General features: G+C 41.6%; 1 protein-coding gene across 5 annotated transcripts in view; it reads right to left on the minus strand.

Annotated features, from left to right (window-relative positions):
- Nucleotides 1–27,463, minus strand: part of GADL1 (glutamate decarboxylase like 1) — a 121,453-nt gene that overhangs the window by 65,717 nt on the left and 28,273 nt on the right. For all 5 annotated transcript variants that reach the window (XM_039526411.1, XM_039526410.1, XM_039526409.1 and 2 more), the window contains 8 exons: nucleotides 25,372–25,462; nucleotides 23,669–23,775; nucleotides 21,074–21,189; nucleotides 8,205–8,284; nucleotides 8,039–8,093; nucleotides 4,219–4,335; nucleotides 755–819; nucleotides 239–320 (listed from right to left, as the gene is read on the minus strand). In XM_039526411.1, coding sequence (XP_039382345.1) covers nucleotides 239–320; nucleotides 755–819; nucleotides 4,219–4,335; nucleotides 8,039–8,093; nucleotides 8,205–8,284; nucleotides 21,074–21,189; nucleotides 23,669–23,775; nucleotides 25,372–25,462 — 713 coding nt within the window. The remainder of the gene's footprint in view (nucleotides 1–238; nucleotides 321–754; nucleotides 820–4,218; nucleotides 4,336–8,038; nucleotides 8,094–8,204; nucleotides 8,285–21,073; nucleotides 21,190–23,668; nucleotides 23,776–25,371; nucleotides 25,463–27,463) is intronic.

Here is a 27,463-nt window from a genome sequence, read left to right on the forward strand (position 1 = left end):
TGTGCAAAATTCAACCCTGGTATAACTCTGTTGAGTTCAGTGTCATGGGTGAATTTGGTCCCATATCATTTATTTGTCCTTTGTGACATTGTATACATTTTTTACAGCTCTATACTTTGCATTGGAGAGTGTAGTAAAAATAACTTGCAATTGCTTCCTAATTATCTCCACTTCCATAATACAGCAATGATACACCCCAATTTTAAGTTGCATTTAAAAAGATAACAGGACAACTTACAGAGTTGTCTTTCACCAGAAGAGCACAGCACTGGATTCCTGCCATCAGCATTTTATGGGGATTCCAGGCAACAGAATCAGCCCTGGGGAATTAAGGAAAGAGGAAAAACAAATTATTACCTTATAATCATAATAGTAGATAGTGAAAAATGCCCATGTATAGTACAAATGCCTATAACAAATTTCTGAATTTCCTCCCCACCCCTCTATAAATTCTGTGGTCTCTTCAATTAAAAAAATGCTTTGGATATACAAACTCCAAAGAAAACAGGAGTACCTGTGGCACCTTAAAGACTAACAAATTTATTTAAGCATGGGCTTTCGTGAGCTACAGCTGTAAAAAGCTCATGCTTAAATAAATTTGTTAGTCTTTAAGGTGCCACAAGTACTCCTGTTTTTTTTTGCGGATACAGACTAACACGGCTGCTACTCTGAAACTCCAAAGAGATTCTTAAGCAGTGCCCCTTCCCAATTAACACCCTTCCTGGGCGTTCCCCTGAGCCGTTAAACTATTTACCTGTGAATGCCATGCAGAAGCTTACGATGCTTCCTTGACATCAAAGCTGAGCCACCCCAAGATGCCTGTTGAGATATTTACATAACCAAGACAATGTTATTTGTATATTCTAAGGTTCTATAAGTATTCCTACTGCATTATTTTATAAAGCCTCAACAATCCATTTTATGCTAAAGCAATACTCTGTTTTAAATGTGTGATCCTTGATCACGGTGCCTAATTGTACACTCAGTGATATCAATGCAACCATGTTGGAATCAAGTCGGTTGCACTGGTGTCGAAGAGGGCCCAATTCTGCAAATCTCACTCACTCACTCTCTGTAGCACTTATAGGAGTAGTCCCATTGACCTCAATGATAATACTCTCTCAAGTAAAGGCTACTCTATGTAAGTTGCATAGTCAGGCCCAGAATTTGGACCACTGACTTTTACTATGGAATATAATGTTTGCAAGTATGTGACGGTAGCACCCAGGGTCTAGAGTGACCAGACAGCAAATGTGAAAAATCGGGCCGGGGGGCAGGGGGAAATAGGAGCCTATATAAGAAAAAGACCCCAAAATCAGGACTGTCCCTATAAAATCGGGACATCTGTTCACCCTACGAGGGTCTGATGTTGCATCACTGAAATCAATGGAATTTTTAAACATGGATTCAATGTGAGCAGGATTGGACCAACTACCTAACAGCTGCAATGAATCTATAAGTCTGAGACATTAATGAAGAGTTTCCGCGCAGCTATGCATGGAAAGGGAGATTGTGGGGCACATGTCACATAATATGCTCAAAGTCTTTTATAAGAAATTATTAGTATAAAAAAGAAAAGGGCTCAAATGTTGAAGGCACTGATCCTGCAAAGAGCTCCAGGCAGGCAGACCCCCATGATTGTGCAGAGCAGGGACTTAAGCAGGGATCCACCCAGGTACATGGACCTACCCATGCAGAACCGGGACCCAAGCAATTTAAAAACGCATATGCAGAATGTTTGTGTTAAAAATGTACCTGGCAGGGATTTCTGCAAAAGTTGGAAATATTTTTTCCAGGAACTAAAAACTAACAAAATTTTGTGGAAAATTTCAGAAAGCCTCATAGAAGAGTCCTATTAAAGATAAAAAAATTTCTGAATGGGTAATGCAAATAAAATGTTTTTATACATATTTATGAAGAAATTGGTATATGGTGGTATATACTGTTACTGACTGGAAGTTAGGCCAAAAGCCATGTGATAGAATTGGGTGAAATCTCGGTTCCCATCCCTGCACAGCTGTGGAATCACTGCTGTTCTGCTGTACGAGACTAGAAAGCAGAAAGACCATTTAGAAGGATTCCACAGCCCCCTTCATGTTGAAGAGCCAAGTGAAATGTTTCTCCGCTTGACAAGAATGCACAGGGGATTGTGGGTGGACTAGAAGAGTAGTAGGGGTGTGGTCAGTGAATCATCAAATAACCTAGATTCATTAGCTAGGAATCCCACACAGGGGTGGGGCATACTGAGCTATGGCCACTACTAGAGCCCAAGGATGGTGAATAGCTCTTGGGACTGAAGCCAACAGAGTGACTTTGATTCACACCAGTGTAACTGACATCAGAATATGGCCCTGCTGTATAGAGCATTTACATCTACTCAGAGTCATTTAATTTTAATTGTTATTTTTTTCAAAATTATAAACAGGCCCATATTAGGTGTTCTCTCAATAACCATTGGACTGTGCAATGCATAAATCGGCATAAAACTGGGCTTTTAGCTTTCAAACACTATTTTCAGTGTACATGGGGTTGCTGTTTCTTTCCAGAATGGCCTCTGATTACCATGACTCCTGAAGATTATTTCTGAATTACAAGTTCCTGTGTTTACTTGTTTTCTCTTTCTTATATTCATCATTGATCATATTATGAATATCACTTGAGTTCTTTTCTGCAGTTACAGGAGTACTCACTCCACATTACTGAGCTTGAATAGATATGTATGGCTATACAAATTAATAAAATATAGGGTTACAGCCCCTCTACTGCCACACACAAATACCTACCACTAAAAGCTTAAATAAACCAAAGCCCCACTATCAGCCTAGGATAAAAATTTTCAAACTTTTTCATAATGGGGGCCACCTCTTAATAGCAAAGTTGCCGTGCTCACCGCATATCCTCCCATTCATGATTGTGCAGGACACCTCCCCTTCCTCTGGAAATCAAGTAAGATCCCTGGGGCAACTACAGCAATTGCACACATGGAAAAGTAGAATTTTCCAAATATTAAATTTTTTTTTTTAGCTTCTTAATACGATTTAGCTGCTGGAAACAAGAAAAGCCAGTTCTCTGCAGGCCACTAGCAAGTACTTCTCAGACTGCAACTGAGGAACCATAGGACAATTATCAGATCAAAAATATTAGATTTGATAAGCAATGCCCTAACCATACTATTTCTCCAGCTCTTATATTAAAATGAATAGGGCCTAGCCATCAAATCAATGGCAAAACTCACTGACTCAATCGGAAGCACAATCAGGTTAAATATAAAAAAAGTTTCTATTTAAAATTCAGGTAATTTCCATTACAAAAATCTTAAAGTGTTCAAAATCAAAACAAACAACATTAAATCTTCCCTATAGACCCAGGTCCAGATTTTCCTCTGACTACATTGATATAAATCCTGAGTAATTCCATAGATTTCAGTCGAGTTATTCTGGATTTATACTAGTGTAATTAAGAAGAAGAATCTGGCCTACAAGATTTAATTTTAGATTAAACAATTTTTTAAAAAATTAACTCTTCATACTAGTAACTCAATAGTTACTCCAGATAGAGATAATAAATTCAACTTTCCAACCTTTCACTTGTATAAGATTAAAACCTTATCATACAATGAAAAAAAAATAGGGTTAGAGAACATTTTATTCCGAGCAGCCCAGGAAAATTTAAGTGGGTCAACAGGAAAGCCAAATCCAAGAATGTGAGACAGCCATCAGTTATTGTGATCAAGGCAGATTCTGCTCTCATTTGGACCACTATAAACTCACTGACTACAAGTCTTCCTAGTCTCACTGGGAACACTGACTTTGACCCAGCTAACAGTAACTATGCTATATCCAGCCCACATTAAGAAGCTGAAAGAATTTGAAGGAATATTTCTATACAATTCTCCTCTTCAAAACTGCATGGGGTTTGGTTTTGTCTTTTGGGTGGGAGGAAAGAGTGGGAAGCTGTTTAGAAGCATTCTTAAAGTACAATCTGGCAATCTGCAAAAGAGACTTTGACCAGGTTTCAAAACCCACTTCTTTTCTGGTTTTCAGCAAGCGGAACTTAGCAGAGAAAGTGGCTGCATTTCTGCTGCCCATGCAAAGAATGGCAAATGGAAATAAACTCCTGTCTAATTTCTGAGTGCATAGAAATATCACAGCAGCCGAAGAAAGCATCAATAATGCTGAAGCAATACTAACAAACTACATGGTATATAAACTAACTTACATCCACATGCAGCCAAAGACCATGTCTTTCACAGATATCAGCGATTTTATCCAGAGGATCAAATGCTCCCAACACAGTTGTACCAGCTGTGGCACAGACAAGAAATGGTGCTGCCCCCTGTGAAATGATCCAAAACAAAGAAATGTCATTTGCACTGTTCACATCCTCTAATATGCATACTGAGCTAAAATATAACAAGGTCTAGAAAAGTAGGGCAGGTATAACAGTGTCTACATTTTAGTTTCTCAGCAGTAAAAGGCTAACGTATGAGGTACTGTATTTTAAAATGCTGACTTTTGAAAACCAGCATTCCAGGATGACATATTGTCATGGGCTGGACTCTACTAGATGCAGACTATATTTTGACAGCTCTGAGCCCTGTAAAGATGAAAGTATGTTGTATAGTTGACATCTCTCTTTTTCACTTTAATTGTCATTTCACAATCCTTTCCCTCTCACTGCTGTGTTTGCTGCAGCTCTGCCTAATACTGATGGCACCATTAGTTCAACTATCAGGCAAGGAAGTGACTCCATCTCTCAGGGGATCCCACCTGCATTACCTCTGCAGTGCTTGTATTCTTCACCCTGCTTAGCGCAGAGGAAGGCTGAGCTTGGTAACACCTTCTGCCTTAGCAGGTGCCAGCATATTCTAAAGCTGGAACCATTATCACTCACCCTAATGTCAGTGGCCCACAGTAAGTCACTGTGTCTGTCCTACTCTTCTGAAAATAGTAAGGATTATAGGCAGTGGTTAAACATATAGTGAGATCTTCTGCCATATCTCTCTCAGACAGATTAGCTAGATTGAGAAGTGAAACTTTTGGCAGCTTTGAGGTCTCTGGCAATTCTCTCTTTCCCTTTTGGCCTTGGCAGCAAAAGTTTTCCTGTTTAGTTAATCCTAGCAGGGTGATTACAATAGTAGACGGAATTCTGCCCTCCAATACGAGCTTGTAGCTCTTACTGATGTCAGTGCGAGTTGCACATGCAACCAAGTTTGCATTTATTTAGAGAAGCTAAATTTATCCCAAGCAGCAATGAGCGATAGAACTCTCAGGTCAATGGGAGTGGTTAGTCCTCTGCACCACTCAAGGTTATGGCCAAAGGATGGTAAAATCATTACTGCATACGCACTAAAACTGGTATTAAACTGTTAAATTTGGGATGTCTCATCAACTACATGCTTAATTTTAGGCTAACGAGAGGGACCTGTTTCATTTATTTTTAGGGCCAGATCCTCAGCTGATGTAAATCAGCGTAGCTCCATTCATTTCAATTTATAGCAGTTGACAATCTGGCAATGTGATGTTTTATTTCAAATGAAATCCAGACCAACTTTAAATAGCTATCACTTACTTTTAAGCATCTATTGAAGACATATAGGCCTCATTCACAATTACACTAAGGCAACTTTACACCTAACCATGTCAACAGGCCTTGCAGGGAGAGTCAATTTTACTTACACTTCCAGCGCAGTGTAAAAGGCCTTAGTGTAAATGAAACTCAGGCCCATATGTTCACAAAAATCCCAGTCTGTAATGTCTCATTCCTCTCACAGCCTAAAACAAGTCAACTAATCTGAAACACAACAAAAGAGCCGAAACTAAAGTACCAAGTGAAGCAACACTTCCACTATGGCAATAATTCTATGTATTCATTACATTTAACAAAAATTCATTGAAGAATCTCTGCTGGTCTGCTCTGACAGTAAATGAACAGGCAAAGGCAAAACTCCCACTGAAGCCAACAAGGGGTTTGCCTGAATTAGGCCAACAGGATTGGGTCCTCTATGAATTCTTGATAATGACCATAACATTTTTAGTAAGTAAAGGAAGCATGTTTTTATTCTGCTTGCCACTATATTTAAGCAAATCCTTTTTTCTGAGTTTTTTCCTTTTTGCTGTAAGTACTAGCTCTAGTCGTATCGTGTTAGTAAAGAGGCCGAGGGTTCTTGTCTATTATGCCTTATGCAGTGTTGATCTCAGGATATTGGATAGACAAGGTGGGTAAGATCATATCTTTTATTGAACCAACTGCTGTTGGTAAGAGACAAGTTTTTCAAGCTTACACAAAGCTCTTCTTCATGTCTGGACTCTATGTAACCTCGAAAGCTTGTCTGTCTCACCAGCAGAAGTTGGTCCAAGAGAAGATATTACCTCATCCACTTTGTCTCTTTGTTATGCTTTATAGAACACTCATGCACTTCCACCACTGCAGAATAAGAAAAAAAATAGTCCTCTGGTGTCAGAAGAATATTTACTGTGATTCACTGAGGCATATTTCTGTGGAAAAATTATAAAATAGCATTTCATCAAGGAGAGACGTAGTTACAGAACCTAAACTGAAATGAGAGAACCTTTTAAAGTGCTTGTCTTTCCCATTTCAGGGCAAATGAAACAATAATAAACATTATGAAAGAAAGCAAATCTGTAACCAGAACATTTTTAATAAGGAAAAAGTTTTCTTTTCTATAAAAATCAGTGCAACATAAATGGATCTAGCCCACTCTTCTTTTAGGTGCTTTTCTTTAAAATCATCCAAAAATCAACAGTTCATTCGCAGGCCAAGAAAGGAGAGTCCTTTTCTTACCTGAGCAAGGAATTTTTCCCTATTAGCTCAGCTAATTTATTGCTTTATAGTTGCCCAGTTTTATTTTCACTTCTGCTTTCTCCTACCCGCTCAATATGAGTGAAGTGTAGGTCTTCTGCTTCAGCTGTCTGGGGGAGTGGAGGGGTGAAGGAGGAATTTGTTTTGCTATGCAAATAGGCCCACAGTAAATCAGTAGTCAGAACTCAATATAGTACACGGTGGGGAAATAACTGTCGGTTTTTGGTTAACGATATACTTGTAAGTCAGCCCTTATTGAAAGCTTTTTCTGCTGTCCTGGAGCAAGGCAGGATGGCACAGTCACTTCTGACTCCATTGCCAATGATGGGAAAGTAGGTATAAGTGTCAGCCCCATTCTGTGTGGTCCAGCACATTAACATCCTAGATGGCACACCCGGTGGTGTCTGTATGCAATTCCCAGATTGAGGCCTAAAGGCTCAATCCAGTCCTTGCTGCGTTGATGCACACGTTGGGTGAATAGAGGAAGGCCCAGCTAACCAACCCAAGGAAAGATGATCTGAATCTTAGGAGTCATGTTCTGGTCCCCAAGCTAGTGAGTTCATAAGCTACTGTCAGTAATAAGTGCTAGCTGGCAGACTGTGGGCCTACACTCTGAGCAGCAAAATACATCTCTCAGTGCAATACCCTAGTCCCTGCAAATGCTACCCCCACCCTATTCCTGGATAGCAGGATCCCCGGAGGAACATAAACACTGGATGGAGTCTCTTGATCCCTGTCACTACAAGGGGTAGGGTGGAATGTGGTACTACATGCTAAGACAACAGGCCTTTATTCCACATGCTTCTTAACATTTGCTGATTCTTCTCTTATAGCTTTTGCTACAGTTAAAAATCGTTACATTATAATCAAGAAAGCAGCAACCGTTTAAAGCAATACATTCATCATGTCAATTTATGAAGGCTTGAGGGCAAATGGAATATTGTGAGTGGAAAAGATGTACTAGAGTCCTTCAGAGCAGCATTATTTGATCTTATGATTAACACTAGCAAAGGCCTTGGGAAATGTTAATGGCCTTGTACAGCAAATCCTCCGGAATTCCTGGCTTACTGAACAATTTGTGGCAAGCAGGTTGCATGTGTAAGAACATTTGTATATGAACTGCCCTATTGTAACTTCCGCTCACTCTTATTCCCTTTTCTTTCATTCAAATGCACAAACGCACAGCCTGCATGCTCGCTCTCTCTCCCCCTCTCACCTCTTTCCTGGCCCGCTGGACTTGTTTCTCCAGTTCCTCAGGTATCATCTTACCTCTAAGGGACACAGATTTAAAACTTTTTCAGTTATGTTCAAATAGGTTACTTACTTACAGCACTACTGCATTTTAAAAGGATCAGACCATGGCAGTGGCTCTGTTTCCTTACCTTTCATCTGTTGTGATGAAGTAAACATTCTGCGTGCCAATGCCCAGGAAAGAAGCTGCCTTGTTCATGGAGTAATGACACTGAGTAAATGAAAAAAAGACATCAAAAAAGTAAACTTATCTTTAAAAAAAAAACTTGACATGGCGTATAATGACATCAATATTTGACCATGGTCACATCACTAACTATATTTCCTAATGCAAACAACAAATTGTGAATGCTGTGCAGAAACAAGATAGCTCAAGTCAAATGACATGCACTGAATAGTACAGTAGATAATGAGACAAAGAGTAATGTGGTCCACATTTAAGATACTGATAAAAAGATACCATAACAATATCTTCACACAAGTGTGCACACACAAAACCTGCTTCTCATTTATACTAAAGACACTGTATACAGCTCAAAGGGGCCTTACAAGTAAAAGTAAACATATACTAGTCCACTTTACACCACTCTAGCAACGTGAAGGGGCCTTAAAGTGGGTGTTTACATTATGAGAGTGGTGTCAAGTGGCCTTGTGTGAATAAGAATCAATTCAACAATCTCTGCATTGGAGTTTGCAGTTTTTCTTCTATTTAATGCAAAGATTCAGAGTTTCACATTTTACCATATTTCTAAATTTCATCTTTGTGACCTAGGGCTTCACTATGAGGGTACGTCTACACTACAGGATTATTCCTATTTTACATAAACCAGTTTTTCAAAACAGATTGTATAAAGTCGAGTGCACGCAGCCACACTAAGCACATTAATTCAGTGGTGTGCGTCCATGTACCGAGGCTAGCATCAATTTCCAGAGCGTTGCACTGTGGGTAGCTATCCCATAGCTATCCCATAGTTCCTGCAGTCTCCCCCGCCCATTGGAATTCTGGGTTGAGATCCCAGTGCCTGATGGGGCAAAAAACATTGTCGCAGGTGCTTCTGGGTACAGCCTCACCCCTCCCTCTGTGAAAGCAGCAGCAGCCAACCGTTTCGCGCCTTTTTTCCTGGGTGAACTGTGCAGACACCATAGCACAGCAAGCATGGACCCTGCTCAGCTCAAGACAGCAATCATGAACGTTTTAAAAACCTCACGCATTCTCGTGCACTCAATGCTGAACCGGGACCTGCAAAGCCAGGTGAGGAGGCGGCAGCTACAGCAGCGCGGCGACGACAGTGATGAGGCCATGGACACAGAATTCTGTCAAACTGCGGGCCCCTGCGCTTTGGAGATCCTGCTGGTAATGGGGCAGGTTCTAGCCATTGAACGCTGATTTTGGCCCCGGGAAACAAGCACAGACTGGTGGGACCACATAGTTTTGCAGGTGTGGGACGATTCCCAGTGGCTGCGAAACTTTCGCATGCAGAAGGGCACTTTCATGGAACTTTGTCACTTGCTTTCCCCTGCCCTGAAGCGCCAGAATACAAAGATGAGAGCAACCCTCACAGTTGAGAAGCGAGTGGCAATAGCCCTCTGGAAGCTTGCAACGCCAGACAGCTACCGGTCAGTCGGGAATCAATTTGGAGTGGGCAAATCTACTGTGGGGGCTGCTGTGATGCAAGTGGCCAAAGCAATCACTAAGCTGCTGCTACGAAAGGTAGTGACTCTGGGAAATGTGCAGGTCATAGTGGATGGCTTTGCTGCAATGGGATTCCCTAACTGTGGTGGGGCGATAGATGGAACCCATATCCCTATCTTGGCACCGGAGCACCAGGGCACCCACTACATAAACCGCAAGGGGTACTTTTCAATGGTGCTGCAAGCACTGGTGGATCACAAGGGACGTTTCACCAACATCCACGTGGGATGGCCAGGAAGGGTTCATGACGCTCGCGTCTTCAGGAACACTACTCTGTTTAAACGGCTGCAGTAAGGGAATTACTTCCCAGACCAGAAAATAACAGTTGGGGATGTTGAAATGCCTGTCGTTATCCTGGAGGACCCAGCCTACCCCTTGATGCCATGGCTCATGAAGCCATACACAGGCAGCCTGGACAGTAGTCAGGAGCTGTTCAACTACAGGCTGAGCAAGTGCAGAATGGTGGTAGAATGTGCATTTGGCCGTTTAAAGGCGCGCTGGCGCACATTACTGACTCGCTCAGACCTCAGCCAAACCAATGTCCCCATTGTTATTGCTGCTTGCTGTGTGCTCCACAATCTCTGTGAGAGTAAGGGGGAGACCTTTATGGCGGGGTGGGAGGCTGAGGCAAATCACCTGGCCGCTGATTAGGCACAGCCAGACACCAGGGAGATTAGACGAGCACACCAGGAAGCGGTGTGCATTAGAGAAGCTTTGAAAACCAGTTTCATCACTGGCCAGGGTACAGTCTGACTGTTGTGTTTCTTTCTCCTTGATGAAACACTCTCCCCCTTGATTGACTCATTCACTGTAAGCCACCCACCCCCCCTTCGATGGAAATTCCCTTTCTAAGGAAATAAAGTCACTCTCGTTTAAAAATCATGTATTCTTTATTACTTAATTATAAAAAGAAGGAGAGAACTGACAAGGCAGCCTGGTTTCGGATGAGAATAGTAGGGAAGTAAAAGGCCACTATAAAAATTTCATAATAATGAGAGACTTTTGGTTGGGCTGTCCACTCGGGTGGAGTGGGCGGGTGCACGGAGCCTACCCCCACAAGTTCTTACTCGTCTGGCGGGTGAGGAGGCTAAGGAACATGGTGAGGGGGGAGGGTGGTTATACAGCAGCAGAAACCACCCCGTGGCTGGTATCATGGAAGATCACTGCTAAACACCCCGCTTTCCACCACCACCCCCAACCGCGTGGCTGGTAGCAGGAAAGATCCCTGCTAGCCAAACACGGAAAAGCGCCACGCCAATCGCGCCCCCCCCGCCCCCGCACTTGGCTACCTGCAGGGAAGGATTTCTTTTAAGCAACAGGCAAACAGCCCAGTAGGAATGGCCATCTCTGTCCCCTTACTTAAATTCCTGAATTTCAACCAGGTTACCATGAACGATATCACTCTCCTGAGGATAACACAGCGAGATAAAGAATGGATGTTGCTCGAATGCCAGCAATCACCAGGACCATACGCAGCTAGGCGTTGTCATGCAATGATACCAGATTACTTGCTACATGCATGGCGTGGTCAAGTGTCCTACCATGGAGGACGGAATAAAGCAGCGCTGCCCAGAAACCTTCTGCAAAGGCTTTTGGAGTACCTCCAGGAGAGCTTCATGGAGATGTCCCTGGAGGATTTCCGCTCCATCCCCAGACATGTTAACAGACTTTTCCAGTAACTGTACTGGCCGCGAATGCATCCCAAGTCCTCAGGCCAAATTAATCATTAAAAAACGCTTGCTTTTAAACCATGTCTTATATTTACAAGGTACACTCACCAGAGGTCCCTTCCATGGCTTCATTGTCTGGGATAGTTGCTTGGGAGGGCAATTCCGTCAGGGTGAGAAAAAGCTCCTGGCTGTTGGGGAGAACGGAGTGCTGTGTGCTCTCTGCAAGGTCGTCCTCCTCTTCCTCCTCATCTTCCCCGTCCGCAGAATCCTCAGCCATGGCTGCGATTACCACTCCCACCTCGGAATCCACGGACAGGGGTGGGGTAGTGGAGGCGGACCCCCCTAGAATTGTATGCAGCTCAGCGTAGAAGCGGCATGTTTTTGGCCCTGCCCCGGACCTTCTGTTTGCTTCTTTGGTTTTCTGGTAGGCTTGTCTGAAATCTTTAACTTTCACACAGCACTGTACTGAGTCCCTGGTGTGGTCTTTCTGCATCATGGCCTTGGAAATTTTTTCAAATGTTTTTTCATTTCGTCTTTTGGAACGGAGTTCTGTTAGCACGGAATCCTCTCCCCATACAGCGATCAGATCCAGTACCTCCCGCGCGGTCCATGCTGGAGCTCTTTTTCGATTCTCAGGAGACTGCATTGTTACCTGTGCTGATGAGCTCTCCACGCTGGCCAAACAGGAAATGAAATTCAAAAGTTCGCGGGGCTTTTCCTGTCTACCTGGCCAGTGCATCTGAGTTCAGATGGCTTTCCAGAGCGGTCACAATGGTGCACTGTGGGATAGCTCCTGGAGGCCAATACCGTCGATTTGCGGCCACACTAACCCTAATCCGACATGGTAATACCAATTTGAGCGCTACTCCCCTCGTCGGGGGGGAAGTACAGATATCGGTATTAAGAGCCCTTTATATAAAGGGCTTCATTGTGTGGACGGGTGCAGCGTAAAATCGGTTTAACGCTGCTAAATTCGGTATAAACGCATAGTGTAGACAAGAGTACCTTGTTCTGGTTTATCTTAGTTCACAGTCACAGTTAGCTATCGCACTTTCGCACACCCTGCCTTAATCCAAATTAACTTTTACATTTTACAAGCCTTTTACAAGTCTTTAGGATTCCATCATGCAAGGTACTGAGAAGCACATGAAAGATGCTAAATGCATTCGTCTCCCATAGAAGCTAGTAGATCCTGATGTGCCCTTAGCATCTCACACGAGCTCTCAGCACCTTGCAGGATTAAGCTTGCCCTAAACCTGAAAGGGTATTTTAAAATTGCTCTTGTTGGAAAATAGAAGCAAATCCCTCATGTTATTATTTTAGAGGTTAAAATAACAAACATTCCAACAACCCTGAAGATGTCTAGAATTGTTTCTTATCATACAGGAGGTGAAGCCAGGTGATTGATTAATTCCATTTTCTTCCAGAGGGTTCACACAAAAGCAGTTACAGAGGAACATAATTATGAAAAATGTACAGCACTTTAATGTGTGGGTATGAATATATTAAGGGTATTCAAGCCTGTCATGCTTATTTTGATGAGATGGATCATCTCAGAGGGTTTTCTTTCTTTCTTTTAAAAAAACCAGGAAGATTTTTTTCCTTTCAACTAAATAAATGCACAAAAAATACTAAACAGCTAATATCAGTCAGTCAATCTTAAAACTGTTTAATTTTCTAACATGACACATTCACAAAACCTTCAGGACTCATCCATTTAGACTATTGCAAGAAGAATAGTATACATAGGTGGATAATTAATCTTGAGTTACATCAAATTACATCAGTAACTGGTAATATATTATAGAGATGCAATGTTTTTTGTTCATGAGAGATTCGGACTCCAGCAACAGAGAGTTTCAAATGACTTCTGAATGAATAAATAATTAAAAACAGCAATGGGGGGGGGAAAAAAAAGCTTGTTTATACCACTGACTTTTACCACTATGTTCAAATGAAAAGCATGACACAGACACTGGGAATAATCACATTTCTCCAGAAAGCAGTGGATCTGCAAAATTTAAGTTGGTAGATAAAAGCAGGTCACCGAATCATAGATCTTATTATGAAATGTGGACAGGGGCAAGAACATAAGTGCAGCTTCAGCATTTGAGATACTGAGACACAAAAAAAATGGGAACTGACTGAATCCCCAAGGAAAACAACATGTAGATGGTGTCATTTCTGGACTTTAAGAGTCCAATCTGAATAGGAGTTGTGCCTTGGATTTCAATGGGAGCAGAAAAAGGCCTTAAGTGTATGGCCAGAAGCTATCATTGTAAAGAGAATAAGAGTTGTGCTAAAGCATAGCTTTGGAGTGCTTCCATCACTGGACTAAAAGAAAAAATAGTCTCCAAAATATACTGGCTCCTAAATATACTGTTTATTTTTTGCTAAACACACTAATGTAATAAGTTACATAACACCATTTTAACAAAAGATGCACACGTATTTACAGAAACTACAGTCAATCCACATTGTCAATCCATTTATAACATGGCTTAGAGCCTCTATTTTAAGTAAACTCTTTTCAATCTTCTTTTGAGGAAGATATAATATCTGTAATCATTCAGGTTGAAAAAAGAAACCTTTTCAAAGCACAAGACCAAACTGAATACCAGTACATTTAAAATGGGGTGGGGTGAAGAGTATATGAGATTATTTTGACTAGGGAATGAATGCGTTAGTATTTTTTGTTGTAATTCCAAACACAATGTAACCTTGTCCTGCACTCATAAAGACAGAATAAAAATTAATATGTTCTTGTTTTTGAAAACTTTTCTGGAAACCGGAGCACATAAAGCAATTATGTTATGGCTTTATTACTCATTATGTCTATTGTAATCTCAGTAGCAGATCAAAGGGGTTGCTTAATATTGTACTCTCATACTTAGTTTACATGTATGATCAAGTCACATTGCGGAGGGGTTCCATTTCATCACACCAAAAAACTACCAGCATTAAAGTATTCATTGCAATTTCTCATGCAGTTCTTTTCTTCTCTTAGGCTATGGCTACACTTGCACTTCAAAGCGCTGCAGCAGCAGCGCTTTGAAGCGCTAAGTGTAGTCAAAGCGCCAGCGCTGGGAGAGAGCTCTCCCAGCGCTGTCCGTACTCTACCTCCCTGTGGGGAATAACGTACAGCGCTGGGAGCCGCGCTCCCAGCGCTGGGGCTTTGACCACACTAGCGCTTTGCAGCGCCGCAATTTGCAGCGCTGGAGAGGGTGTGTTTTCACACCCTGCTGCAGCGCTGCAAATTTGCATGTGTAGCCATGGCCTTAGTCTCAATTTCATTGCATTCTCATCTTTCTGGCCCACCACAATGTATTTATTACTGAACAAAATCAGATAAGACTCAAATATAATGAAAAGGAAAAATGATAAAAATGTGGTTAATGACTGTAGCTTGAGTTGTACTCAGTTATGTATCAAAAGGTTCAGAAACACCAGCTAAAACTCAGGAAGGCAGGATACTAACAATTTTTCTGCTGCTGCTATCTCAAGTGTCACTGGGGAACTGTCCAGCAAAGGTATGTGCAGTTTCCTCCATAAACCACCATTATTTCAAGTAGCTAAGGATTTTCTATCTTCTTGAGTTAGAGTGCATGTTATCTAAACTTACTTTACCTTACAGCAAAAGAGCAGAGACTGTCTACAATGGCACGTAGCCAACCTGTGACTGCTAGCAGCAAATATCATCAATGGATGGGACACTAGATGGGGAGGGCTCTGAGTTACTACAGAGAATTCTTTCCCAGCTGTCTGGCTGGTGGATCTTGCCCACATGCTCAGGGTCTAAGTGATTGCTATATTTGGGATTGGGAAGGAATTTCCCCCAGAGTCAGATTGATAGAGACCCTGGGGGGGGTTTGCCTTCCTCTGCAGCATGGGGCACAGGTCACTTGCAGGTTTAAACTAGTGTAAATGGTGAATTCTCTGTAATTTGAAGTGTTTAAACCATGATTTGAGGAATTCAGTAACTCAGCTAGAGGTTAGGGGTCTATTACAGGAGTTGGTGGGTGAGGTTCTGTGCACTGCAATGTGCAGGATGTCAGATTAGATGGTCACAATGGTCCCTTCTGGCCTTAAAGTCTGAGAGCAGGTATATATTAGAAGTGCTACATTGGCACAGTCTAGTAAAGACGCTCTATGCTGATGGGAGAGCGCTCTCCCATAAACGTAATTACTCCACCTCTACAAGAGGCAGAAGCAATGTTGGTGGGAGACAGCACTTAGGTCACTGTAACCTGTGTCGCTTGGGGGTGGTGGGGGTCCTCACACCCCATAGCGACGCAAGTTAGATCAACTTAACCGGTAGAACAGACCTGCTCTTCTAAAAAACAGTACCACATTGGCACTGAGTGCCTGCCTGAGAACACCCAGTGCTGTGCAACACTAACAGACCACCTCTTACAGTGCTAAAGCTCAAATATAAGACATGGTTTTGAGCCTAAGTCATAAAAATGAGGAACGTATAGCAGTCAGTATGCTCTGATCACTGCTGATCAGAAAACGACCTGGGGTTACAGTGGATGAGAAGCTGGATATGAGTCAACAGTGTGCCCTGGTTGCCAAGAAGGCTAACGGTATTTTGGGCTGTACAAGTAGGGGCATTGCCAGCAGATCGAGGGATGTGATCATTCCTCTCTATTTGACATTGGTGAGGCCTCATCTGGAGTACTGTGTCCAGTTTTGGGCCCCACTCTACAAGAAGGATGTGGAAAAATTGGAAAGAGTCCAGCGGAGGGCAACAAAAATGATTAGGGGGCTGGAGCACATGACTTATGAGGAGAGACTGAGGGAACTGGGATTGTTTAGTCTGCAGAAGAGAAGAATGAGGGGGGATTTGATAGCTGCTTTCAACTACCTGAAAGGGGGTTCCAAAGAGGATGGAGCTAGACTGTTCTCAGTGGTACCTGATGACAGAACACGGAGTAATGGTCTTAAGTTGCAGTGGGGGAGGTTTAGGTTGAATATTAGGAAAAACTTTTTCACTCAGAGTGGTGAAGCACTGAAATGGGTTACCTAGGGAGGTGGTGGAATCTCCTTCCTTAGAGGTTTTTAAGGTCAGGCTTGACAAAGCCCTAGCTGGGATGATTTAGTTGGGAATTGGTCCTGCTTTGAGCAAGGGGTTGGACTAGATGACCTCCTGAGGTCCCTTCCAACCCGGATATTCTATGATTCTATGATACTGAGCAGTATCAGCTCATTGTCTCCCTGGGCTCCCTCATCCGTTTGTCTTATCCACTTCTTGTCTCTACTTAGATGGTAAACTCAATCATTCCGGGGTACAAAATATATCGGAAGGACAGAACAGGCCGTGCAGGGGGAGGAGTGGCACTATATGTTAAAGAAAGTGTAGATTCAAATGAAGTAAAAATCTTAAGCGAATCCACAGGTTCCATAGAGTCTCTATGGATAGAAATTTCATGCTCTAGTAAAAATACAACAGTAGGGATCTATTATCGACCACCTGACCAGGACAGTAATAGTGATGATGAAATGCTAAGGGAAATTAGAGAGGCTATCAAAATTAAGAACCCAATAATAGTGGAGGATTTCAATTATCCCCATATTGACTGGGAACATTTCACTTCAGGACGAAATGCAGAGATAAAATTTCTCGATACTTTAAATGACTGCTTCATGGAGCAGCTGGTACAGGAATCCACAAGGGGAGAGGCGACTCTAGATTTAATCCTGAGTGGAGCGCAGGAGCTGGTCCAAGAGGTAACTATAGCAGGACCGCTTGGAAATAGTGACCATAATACAATAGCATTCAACATCCCTGTGGTGGGAAGAACATCTCAACTGCCCAACACTGTGGCCTTTAATTTCAAAAGGGGGAACTATACAAAAATGAGGGGGTTAGTTAGACAAAAGTTAAAAGGTACAGTGACTAAAGTGAAATCCCTGCAAGTTGCGTGGGCCCTTTTTAAAGACACCATAATAGAGGCCCAACTTCAATGTATACCCCAAATTAAGAAAAACAGTAAAAGAACTAAAAAAGAGCCACCGTGGCTTAACAACCATGTAAAAGAAGCAGTGAGAGATAAAAAGGCTTCCTTTAAAAAGTGGAAGTCAAATCCCAGTGAGGCAAATAGAAAGGAGCACAAACACTGCCAACTTAAGTGCAAGAGTGTAATAAGAAAAGCCAAAGAGGAGTTTGAAGAACGGCTAGCCAAAAACTCCAAAGGTAATAACAAAATGTTTTTTAAGTACATCAGAAGCAGGAAGCCTGCTAAACAACCAGTGGGGCCCCTTGACGATGAAAATACAAAAGGAGCGCTTAAAGATGATAAAGTCATTGCGGAGAAACTAAATGGATTCTTTGCTTCAGTCTTCACGGCTGAGGATGTTAGGGAAATTCCCAAACCTGAGCTGGCTTTTGTAGGTGACAAATCTGATGAACTGTCACAGATTGAAGTGTCACTAGAGGAGGTTTTGGAATTAATTGATAAACTCAACATTAACAAGTCACCAGGACCAGATGGCATTCACCCAAGAGTTCTGAAAGAACTCAAATGTGAAGCGGAACTATTAACCAAGGTTTGTAACCTGTCCTTTAAATCGGCTTCGGTACCCAATGACTGGAAGTTAGCTAATGTAACGCCAATATTTAAAAAGGGCTCTAGGGGTGATCCCGGCAATTACAGACCGGTAAGTCTAACGTCGGTACCGGGCAAATTAGTTGAAACAATAGTAAAGAATAAAATTGTCAGACACATAGAAAAACATAAACTCTTGAGCAATAGTCAACATGGTTTCTGTAAAGGGAAATCGTGTCTTACTAATCTATTAGAGTTCTTTGAAGGGGTCATCAAACATGTGGACAAGGGGGATCCGGTGGACATAGTGTACTTAGATTTCCAGAAAGCCTTTGACAAGGTCCCTCTCCAAAGGCTCTTACGTAAATTAAGCTGTCATGGGATAAAAGGAAAGGTCCTTTCATGGATTGAGAACTGGTTAAAGGACAGGGAACAAAGGGTAGGAATTAATGGTAAATTCTCAGAATGGAGAGGGGTAACTAGTGGTGTTCCCCAAGGGTCAGTCCTAGGACCAATCCTATTCAATTTATTCATAAATGATCTGGAGAAAGGGGTAAACAGTGAGGTGGCAAAGTTTGCAGATGATACTAAACTACTCAAGATAGTTAAGACCAAAGCAGATTGTGAAGAACTTCAAAAAGATCTCACAAAACTAAGTGATTGGGCAACAAAATGGCAAATGAAATTTAATGTGGATAAATGTAAAGTAATGCACATTGGAAAAAATAACCCCAACTATACATACAACATGATGGGGGCTAATTTAGCTACAACGAGTCAGGAAAAAGATCTTGGAGTTATCATGGATAGTTCTCTGAAGATGTCCACGCAGTGTGCAGAGGCGGTCAAAAAAGCAAACAGGATGTTAGGAATCATTAAAAAGGGGATAGAGAATAAGACTGAGAATATATTATTGCCCTTATATAAATCCATGGTACGCCCACATCTCGAATACTGTGTACAGATGTGGTCTCCTCACCTCAAAAAAGATATTCTAGCACTAGAAAAGGTTCAGAAAAGAGCAACTAAAATGATTAGGGGTTTAGAGAGGGTCCCATATGAGGAAAGATTAAAGAGGCTAGGACTCTTCAGTTTGGAGAAGAGGAGACTAAGGGGGGACATGATAGAGGTATATAAAATCATGAGTGATGTTGAGAAAGTGGATAAGGAAAAGTTATTTACTTATTCCCATAATACAAGAACTAGGGGTCACCAAATGAAATTAATAGGCAGCAGGTTTAAAACAAATAAAAGGAAGTTCTTCTTCATGCAGCGCACAGTCAACTTGTGGAACTCCTTACCTGAGGAGGTTGTGAAGGCTAGGACTATAACAATGTTTAAAAGGGGACTGGATAAATTCATGGTAGCTAAGTCCATAAATGGCTATTAGCCAGGATGGGTAAGAATGGTGTCCCTAGCCTCTGTTTGTCAGAGGATGGAGATGGATGGCAGGAGAGAGATCACTTGATCATTGCCTGTTAGGTTCACTCCCTCAGGGGCACCTGGCATTGGCCACTGTCGGTAGACAGATACTGGGCTAGATGGACCTTTGGTCTGACCCGGTACGGCCTTTCTTATGTTCTTATGTTCTGCAAGGCAGAGGCCATCTCTTTCTTGTATGTTTGTACAGAGCCCATCACAATGGGTCCCTGGCCTTTAGGTACTATTCAATACAAATAAACAAAACACAATAAATAATTAATAATAGAAAGTTAGCATTACGGTGTATCAACTTCTTGAGTTTAAGCAGTTTTTCATATAACCTCAATAATCAATCATATCTGAGGCAAACTATTTTGAAAAACAGAAGTGAGATAATACCAAATCTGGGTGAAACAGAGGTAAACATGGGTCAAAAATTAGGATCTCTACAAACGTATGTCTCCTCCCTCTTAAACTGATAAATGTTCTAGCACTTCTTTACAATGCCAATTAACATAACTAAAGATATTACAACAAATGCTACAGGCACAGGTAGAAGTACTGCGTATGTAGGTACCAAAGAGAGAAAGGAAGGATGGCCTTGTAGTTAAGGCAATCAACAGGGACTCAGGACAGCTGGGTTCAGTCCCTGGCACTGCCACAAGATTTTTCTCTTATCTTGGGCAAGCCACGTGAGTTTCCTGTGTCCAGGTTCCCATTTGAAAAACTGGGATAAGCCTTTGCCTTGTCCATTTAGATTGTAAGCTTTTGGGGGCTGTAAGCACTTAAGGGCAGGCACTGTCCTATTTCTGTATTTGTATGCATTTCCAAGCAAAATGGGGCCCAGATCTCCACTGGGGCTTCTAGCTGCTATTGTAACAGTAATAATAATTATACCACGTGTGCCAATCTAATCTCAAACACAACTATACTCAACCTAGTTTGTTTAAAGGGTTGTGAATGTCACAAAGCCCAAGGGGCAGAGATGTAGGTGGGAGAAAAGAGGCTCTAATTAAAGGCTGAAGCTCTGACAGAGAATTAGTGCCGGTGGGCATCCCTCCTACTACAGTCTCCCACCTGAGTTTTGCATATGTTGTGTTTGAAAGCTTTAAAACAGGAAGAGTTTTTTAGATTCTTTAAAGTAGGTTATTAAATCTTCCTTGTTTAGAGAGCTTCAGTGAAAGGTTTTCTTTGTTGGGTTTGATTCTCCACTGCAGCCAAGCTGTGCTCAGAGCCAGTGGAGAAGCGGGGGGGAAGGGAGGGATTGGGGGCACTGCAGGGAGTCAGTTGTAGCTTTCTGACTATTGATTGTCTGGCCCCAGCATAAGCTGAAGCTGCAGAATAGCAACTTTACCTTGCACTACCGAGGTATGTTCCTGCTAGATGTTATGTCAGTGGGAAATCAGACAGCGGAGCTCTGTTTCACCACAACCTTTCCTTTTCCCAACACCAGAGATTGCCAGGAGATGGAGAGTTTCTCTGTGCAGGGAGAGTTCAATACCAGCCATCTCCACACACCATGTTTCCCACTGTATAATGACGACCCTTTTATTATGCTTGGAACAGCATTAGACACACAATCAAACAATGGACATGTACAGCATATGCAAAAGAAAAAAAGTTCATTAATAAAAAGTCTATAATGAAGATGGGTGCAATTTCTTTACCTCTTCTGATGTAAACAGGACCAGTCTTGGCAGCCCTGAAAGCCCCCTTTCCTTTATGTCAGGACAATATTTATACCTAGCTAAGTTCATAGCATACATATTAGAAACAGAGCCACCTGTAAAAAAAAAAAAAAAAAACCACAAAACAACATATTCATTTATTATATTTTAGAAATTCTAACTAACAAGTAACTCTTGGCACTTATCTTGTGCTGTGGGCACCTAGCCCATAAATTAAAACCACAAAACTAGCCTGTAAATATCTCCATCATAGCCCAGTCCTTACTCAACAGCCTGGGAGATGAGAGAAGAAAAGGAGGCTTTGCTGCTTGCTTGAAAGGTTAACATATCTGGGCTGTAGTGGACCAAATGGCAGGGGAATGAGTTCGGAAACCAAGAAGTCCTCATAGAGAATGCCCGGCCACCAGTTCCTTCTTGTATACATTGTGGGAGCTCCAGTGCCTCTGCTGATCTCAATTGTGGCAGTACACCACGGAGAGAGAGATGGTCCCTCAGGCAACCTGGTCTCAACCCATTTGGAAAGGAAAAAGGGGAAAGAGACAATTAGGAGGAACTGGAAGGAACAGAAGATCTCTGGGAGAAGATCTGGAAGGGAAATGGAAGAGCTCAAGGAAACAGATGGGATTTTTTAGAGGCAAGATTGGCTTATATAAAAATTCAGTTTTATGGAAGCTAGAAAATAAAGATTCAATTAATGTACTAAAGAACCTTTTAGTGTCCTCAGATATATTTTGAGTAAATTTGCTTTAAAAAAAATCTGCAGAATATGCCAGAGGTTTTTCTAAAAGTATGCACAGAATCTAGGACAAAAAAAAAATCCACAAATTTGGTATAATTTCCCACAAATTTCCAACGTCTTTAATTATGGTTAATTTACTTTTATACCACTTATTGGTGGGATACATTAACTACTTCTCATCCCCTCCACTAACTATATTTTAACATTTGCTTCTTTTTCACAGGAAGCAGGTTGGAGAATCTTACAGTTTGGTATCTTGATGCTAATAATTTGGTACAAAAAGACTTTGGGAATAAATTGTTACATTCCATTCTGAAATATATTGATAATATTGCTACTTTTAAACTAAACAAAAAGGGTATTAAAATGTAGCCTTTTAAAAAATTTAACCAGAAATATTTCATGGTCTACCTGCTCATATCATTTCAAAACAGTATCACACCAAAAGGAGTTTGCTCAAGTCACTCCTACTAAGATAAACATTGACACCCAAAATGTAGGCAGTGTACACAGAGGAGTACCCTGTCACACCACTGACTGGCTTTCATGCAGATAGCTACAAAGATGCTGGCAGAAGAGAAGAGTAACCAGGAATGGCCTTCAGGAAATGTGCGGGATAAGCACAAGTTGTACATGATACACAGTGATATAAAGATGTAAAATGCAGGGGTGCATTGTGCCTGACCTTCGTGTGGGTGCATGGGTCAGGCATCTTGCACAAGGAACAGGCACAATCACAGCCCTATGCTAGGGACTGACAACCAGCTCAAAGGCTGTCCCCTTTGTAGCAGTCAGTGGAGCTGGCCAGCCGTACAGAAGGGAGCACTGCAGGGTGGTGCAGTATATGCACCCCTCCCTCACGCTCCAGAGGCACAGTCACCCTCTGAGGCAGTACAACTTCACCCCACATCTCAGCGCCAGGCTCTATGCAAACTATACAATGTGGCCCATAACAGCGAATACATTGCTTGGAAACTTCCTGCTCAATGTATTTTGTAAAGCACTTGTGGGCCTCTGAAACTATGACCACTTTAAATGGCGCAGTCTCACTCCAAATTCAGTCTGAGTAGATTAGCTCATACTGACAGAGAACTGGAGCCTGAGACTGCTGCCCACTCAGGTCACTGAAGGTGATCTTACGATTGATATTAAAGAGAACTGGGTGAGCTCCAATTCCAGGGGCTCTAGCATTCATTCTGTGAAATTTTTTGTTAACTGAGCCATACAGCTGCTTTCGTTTCATGTGAGTGTTCAGATTCATAGAATTTTTATTATTATGGTCTAGAACAGAGGTGGGCAAACTATGGCCCACGGGCCACATCCGGCCCGCGGGACAGTCCTGCCCAGCCCCCGAGCTCCTGGCCCAGGAGGCTCGCCCCCAGCCCCTCCCCTGCTGTTCCCCCTCCTCCACAGCCTCAGCTCGCTTGCTCTGCCGCAGCACTCTGGGCGGCAGGGCTATGAGCTCCTGGGGCAGCGCAGCTTCTGAGCCCGGCCTCACCTGCTCTCTGCCCTGTGTGGTGGCGGCAACGACATGGCCAGGCTCCAGCTGGACGGCACGGAGGTGGGGCTGGGCCACGACCCCCTCCGCTAACCGGCCCTCCATACAATTTATGAAACCCGATGCGGCCCTCGGGCCAAAAAGTTTGCCCACCCCTGGTCTAGAAGCTTGGGTAAAATAACTTTATTAAAAGCTCAAAGTCCTTGCATCATCTGATTTTGTATGCTTTTTTGAGTACACTATATGTGTTAAATAATCACAAAATTCTTAATCTGTAGCTCTCTGCAGTTTCTATAGGTTAGTTTGAAATTCGGAAGATGGAAGGCTGTTTTCTTACCTGGATTAAATATGCCATCACCTTCTTTCCAGCCTATGAATTCAATCATTCTCTTCAGGACTGCTTCTTCCACTAACAAAAACACGGGGGACACCTCATATGTATATCTGAATAAATATAAAAGTATCATGATTGGCAATAGACTGCAGAACTCATGGTCACAGGACATCATAGAGACTAAGAATTTAGCAAGATTCAAAGAGGGACTGGAGATTTATATGGATAACAAGAATATCCAGAGTTTATAATGTTAATGATAAAAAAAGTTTTGGGAGGAAAATAAAATCTCATGCTTCTGGGTTTAAACTAATCTCTAACTATGGGGTTAGGAGGAAACTTCCCTCCGTGGCAGTTTATCCCACATCAATCTACTGTGTGATTTCTTGCACCTTCCTCTGAAGCATCTGGTGCTGGATTTTAATATACCAAAGGTCTAATCCACTATGGCAATTTACTCTGTTCCTAACAGCATCATGACACTGACCTTTACTTTTTCAAAGCAATGATAGGGATTTCAGTCATTAGACTCAGATTAAGTGAATAACAACTAATAAAACCATACGCTACTGGGGATAATTACCCATTTTATGTAAGTTATCCTTTTGTTTACTACACCTTTACATCTGCCTGCCCAACCAGGAAGCCATTTGTGTTCAGTTCAGTTCAGTGCAGACTGTTTCTCTCTCATGGAGACTTTACTTTTTTTAGTGTGTTGTTCTCTTCATCAAAAACAGAAGTCACTCAGGTTGAAAATGTGTATGGAAAACATAACATCCATGAATGTAACTAGACAAATTTTTGTGGGTGCTGAACTGTAGGAGCTCCTGTTGCTTCTGTAGTTTGGCACTCAAAACACTGAAAGCTCTCCCTACCTGAAGCAATCGTACTTGGACCATAGACTTCGGTTCTATCTTCCCCGTATTGCTTGGACATATACATATATAACATTTGTGCAAATTCATTGTAGTGCCCATACTTAATACTATGTGGAGCAAATACTGAAGGTGGCTGAAGGACTCCATTGGGCATGCTTACAACAGTTCAGCTATCATCAGTCCTAACTTTGGATCAACTTTAAAATATCAGTCTCAAAATGGGAAAAGTTTATTTAAGGGCATATAACTTCGGGATGCCAAGAAAGAAAAACGAATCAATTTAACACTTCATACCAAACAAACACTATGAAAACAAAAAATAACATTTGTACTAGCTGCACCTTGAACACCCCGGAGCATATTTGATCTCCATTATAATGGCATAAATCCCAAACACCACCACTGAAGTTACCTTGGATTTACACTGATGGAAGTGCGATCAAAGTCCTGCTCATTGAGAGGACAGCCTTTATCTGAATAAGTTTGTTTTTAAAAGCATATCTAAATAGCACATCCAGATCCCCTAAATCGGAATAAATTTACAGGTAAAAGGGATGACAAACAAAAGCCCTTCAGTGGGGGATCTTTACTCCTAAATTAAGACTCACAGACTGAAAAAGGCTCCAACAGCTTGGCCAAGTTTCTGTTGAAGTATATGGTTATGTGATACAGAACCAAACTCTGTTATTATCCCCAGGTTCCTGCTAAAAGTCCTCTGTGTTACTGTAAACAGAAACTTGAAGTGGATATTCATAATTTAAAAAAAATCTGGAATGTTACTATAGTGTTCCAGGGTCATCTCAATGAGTACAAAAGAGATACACTTACACACTTGGGTTTAATGCTTCTGTAATGAAACGAGCCACTAAAGAGTAATAATCAATACCAGCATACAACTGATTGAAAAATCTTGGATGATCTGCAGATTTAAAAATGAAACATAAGTACTCCAGTATACTTCACAAGTGAAAATAAACACAACAGCATCTCTACTGCATGACCACAGGATGCAGGTATATAGATTAAAACATACTACATGGCCAAACAGCAGCATTTTACTTGATTGTCCCTTTAGTGTCCCTGTGATGTTCTCTTCTTTCCCCAGATTGGCAAAACTTTTCACAAAGGGTGAAATTTGTAACTGTGCTCAAACAAGGTGTAAGTGGGACTTAAATAGCACCTATGCCTCCTGCTGGCCTTCTTCATAGGGGTGAATTTATTAAGGCTGCTTGAAAACTTCCTGCTGAAACTTCTGAAGGAAAATTTGGTTTAGTTTAAACAAAAACTTTCATAGAAAGTAAGTTTTGACCCCCCCCCTAAATTTCCACTGAAAATTTTAACAAAAAAAATTCTCATTTTCATTTATATTTTCTGCTGAAAAAAAATCACCATTTTCTGACCAGTTCTAGAATTTACACGTACAGACTCATCTTGCGAGGCAGGAGTTGAGGGCAGTCTGACACTGCACTCTACATTTGACTTCCTAAATTTCACTTTCCATTTTAACCCTGCACTCAACTTTTCTTATTTAAGATATGATTGTCCAATCCTCATTGGTCACTTCTCATATTGCAGTGAGACTACTTGTGTGAGTTGGACTATTCAGGTGAGTACTGCAAGCAGTATTTGAACACAAATGGAATGATATTATAGATAATTTTCATTTACCCCATCAGTGTTCTTCTTTCATACCCCTCCCTGCCAACCTCAGGGGAAGGTTTTTGTTTTTTAATTTCCCTGTTAAATTACTTTAAAGAGCCAACCTCTCTGGAAATGCTTTTCTAAATGTTTCCTTTTTTAAAATTGTGTTTCTTTCTTTTACCAGAATTTCGGAGATATAGAGAAAGAGAGAAACTGTCTTTTACCTTAATTTAAGTGGCACCAATAGGGGGTGCTGCACCGTTAAATAAATAACAATAATGAGAAATTATGTTAAAGTAATCTAAAAGTTTTCATCATAAAATCAATTCAGTTCAGGGTCCGCTACCATCTGGACTATAGTTCACCACATTGTAACTAGGTATTATAAAACAGGGTGAATTCATGACAGACTAGAAGCCTTAAATCTGAAGCTTTTGGTAGCTTTTATAGTTAGGGTAACATTAGTTGTGCATCTTGCTTTTGTATTTAATTCATTTTCTAAGGTGGCACAGTGCAACAAATGAAAATGTAAAGAAAAATTACAAAATGAAGATAACATATTCCACTGACATTGTAATGACATCTGCATATTAATATTGCATACGACTCTTCAGATAAGCTCTGCTAATTTCTGTGTTCTTCAAAAACATATGCTCACTCTAAAAATTATTTTTTTATTCTGTAACAACAGCATCTTTAGCAGGAAACATACCCAGTAATTGATATCAAATGTCCTTCACACCTTCTGAAATACACTGTGAGTATAGGATATGTAGCTATGCTTCTGCAATTCGAACTAGGCTTTTGATACACTACCCTATTTCCTAAACAGATGTTACTCATTTCTTTCTGTTGATATTTGGTTATACAGAATGCTTTTCATCAAGGTTACCTGAGTGGGGTCAATCCTGCTAGGTGCTGGGTGCCTTTTCTGAGATGCTGAGCACTCATCCCCCATTGTCTTGAGCAGGAATTGGGGCTGACCAGAATTTTACAAGGGGATACTCAGCATGTAGCAGGATTATGCTCCAGGTGAAATTTGTATCCACTTGTGAAATAGCCAGTATATACCTCCCTCAGTCACCTGATTACATTTAAAAAGTGATTTAAAGCATGCATTAAGGTTTTGACTTTCCTTTTGCAAACAGACTGGTTGCTATACGTTAACAGAAAACGCAGTGCCATTCTTGACCAACAGGCTGACTTAACCTTGCCTTAGTTACATTAGATGGCAGTGACTATGACATCACTACTCACCAACCAGACAGCAGGAAGTCCT

The sequence above is a fragment of the Mauremys reevesii genome, linkage group 2 (assembly GCF_016161935.1).
Source record: "Mauremys reevesii isolate NIE-2019 linkage group 2, ASM1616193v1, whole genome shotgun sequence".
NCBI lineage: Eukaryota > Metazoa > Chordata > Testudines > Geoemydidae > Mauremys > Mauremys reevesii.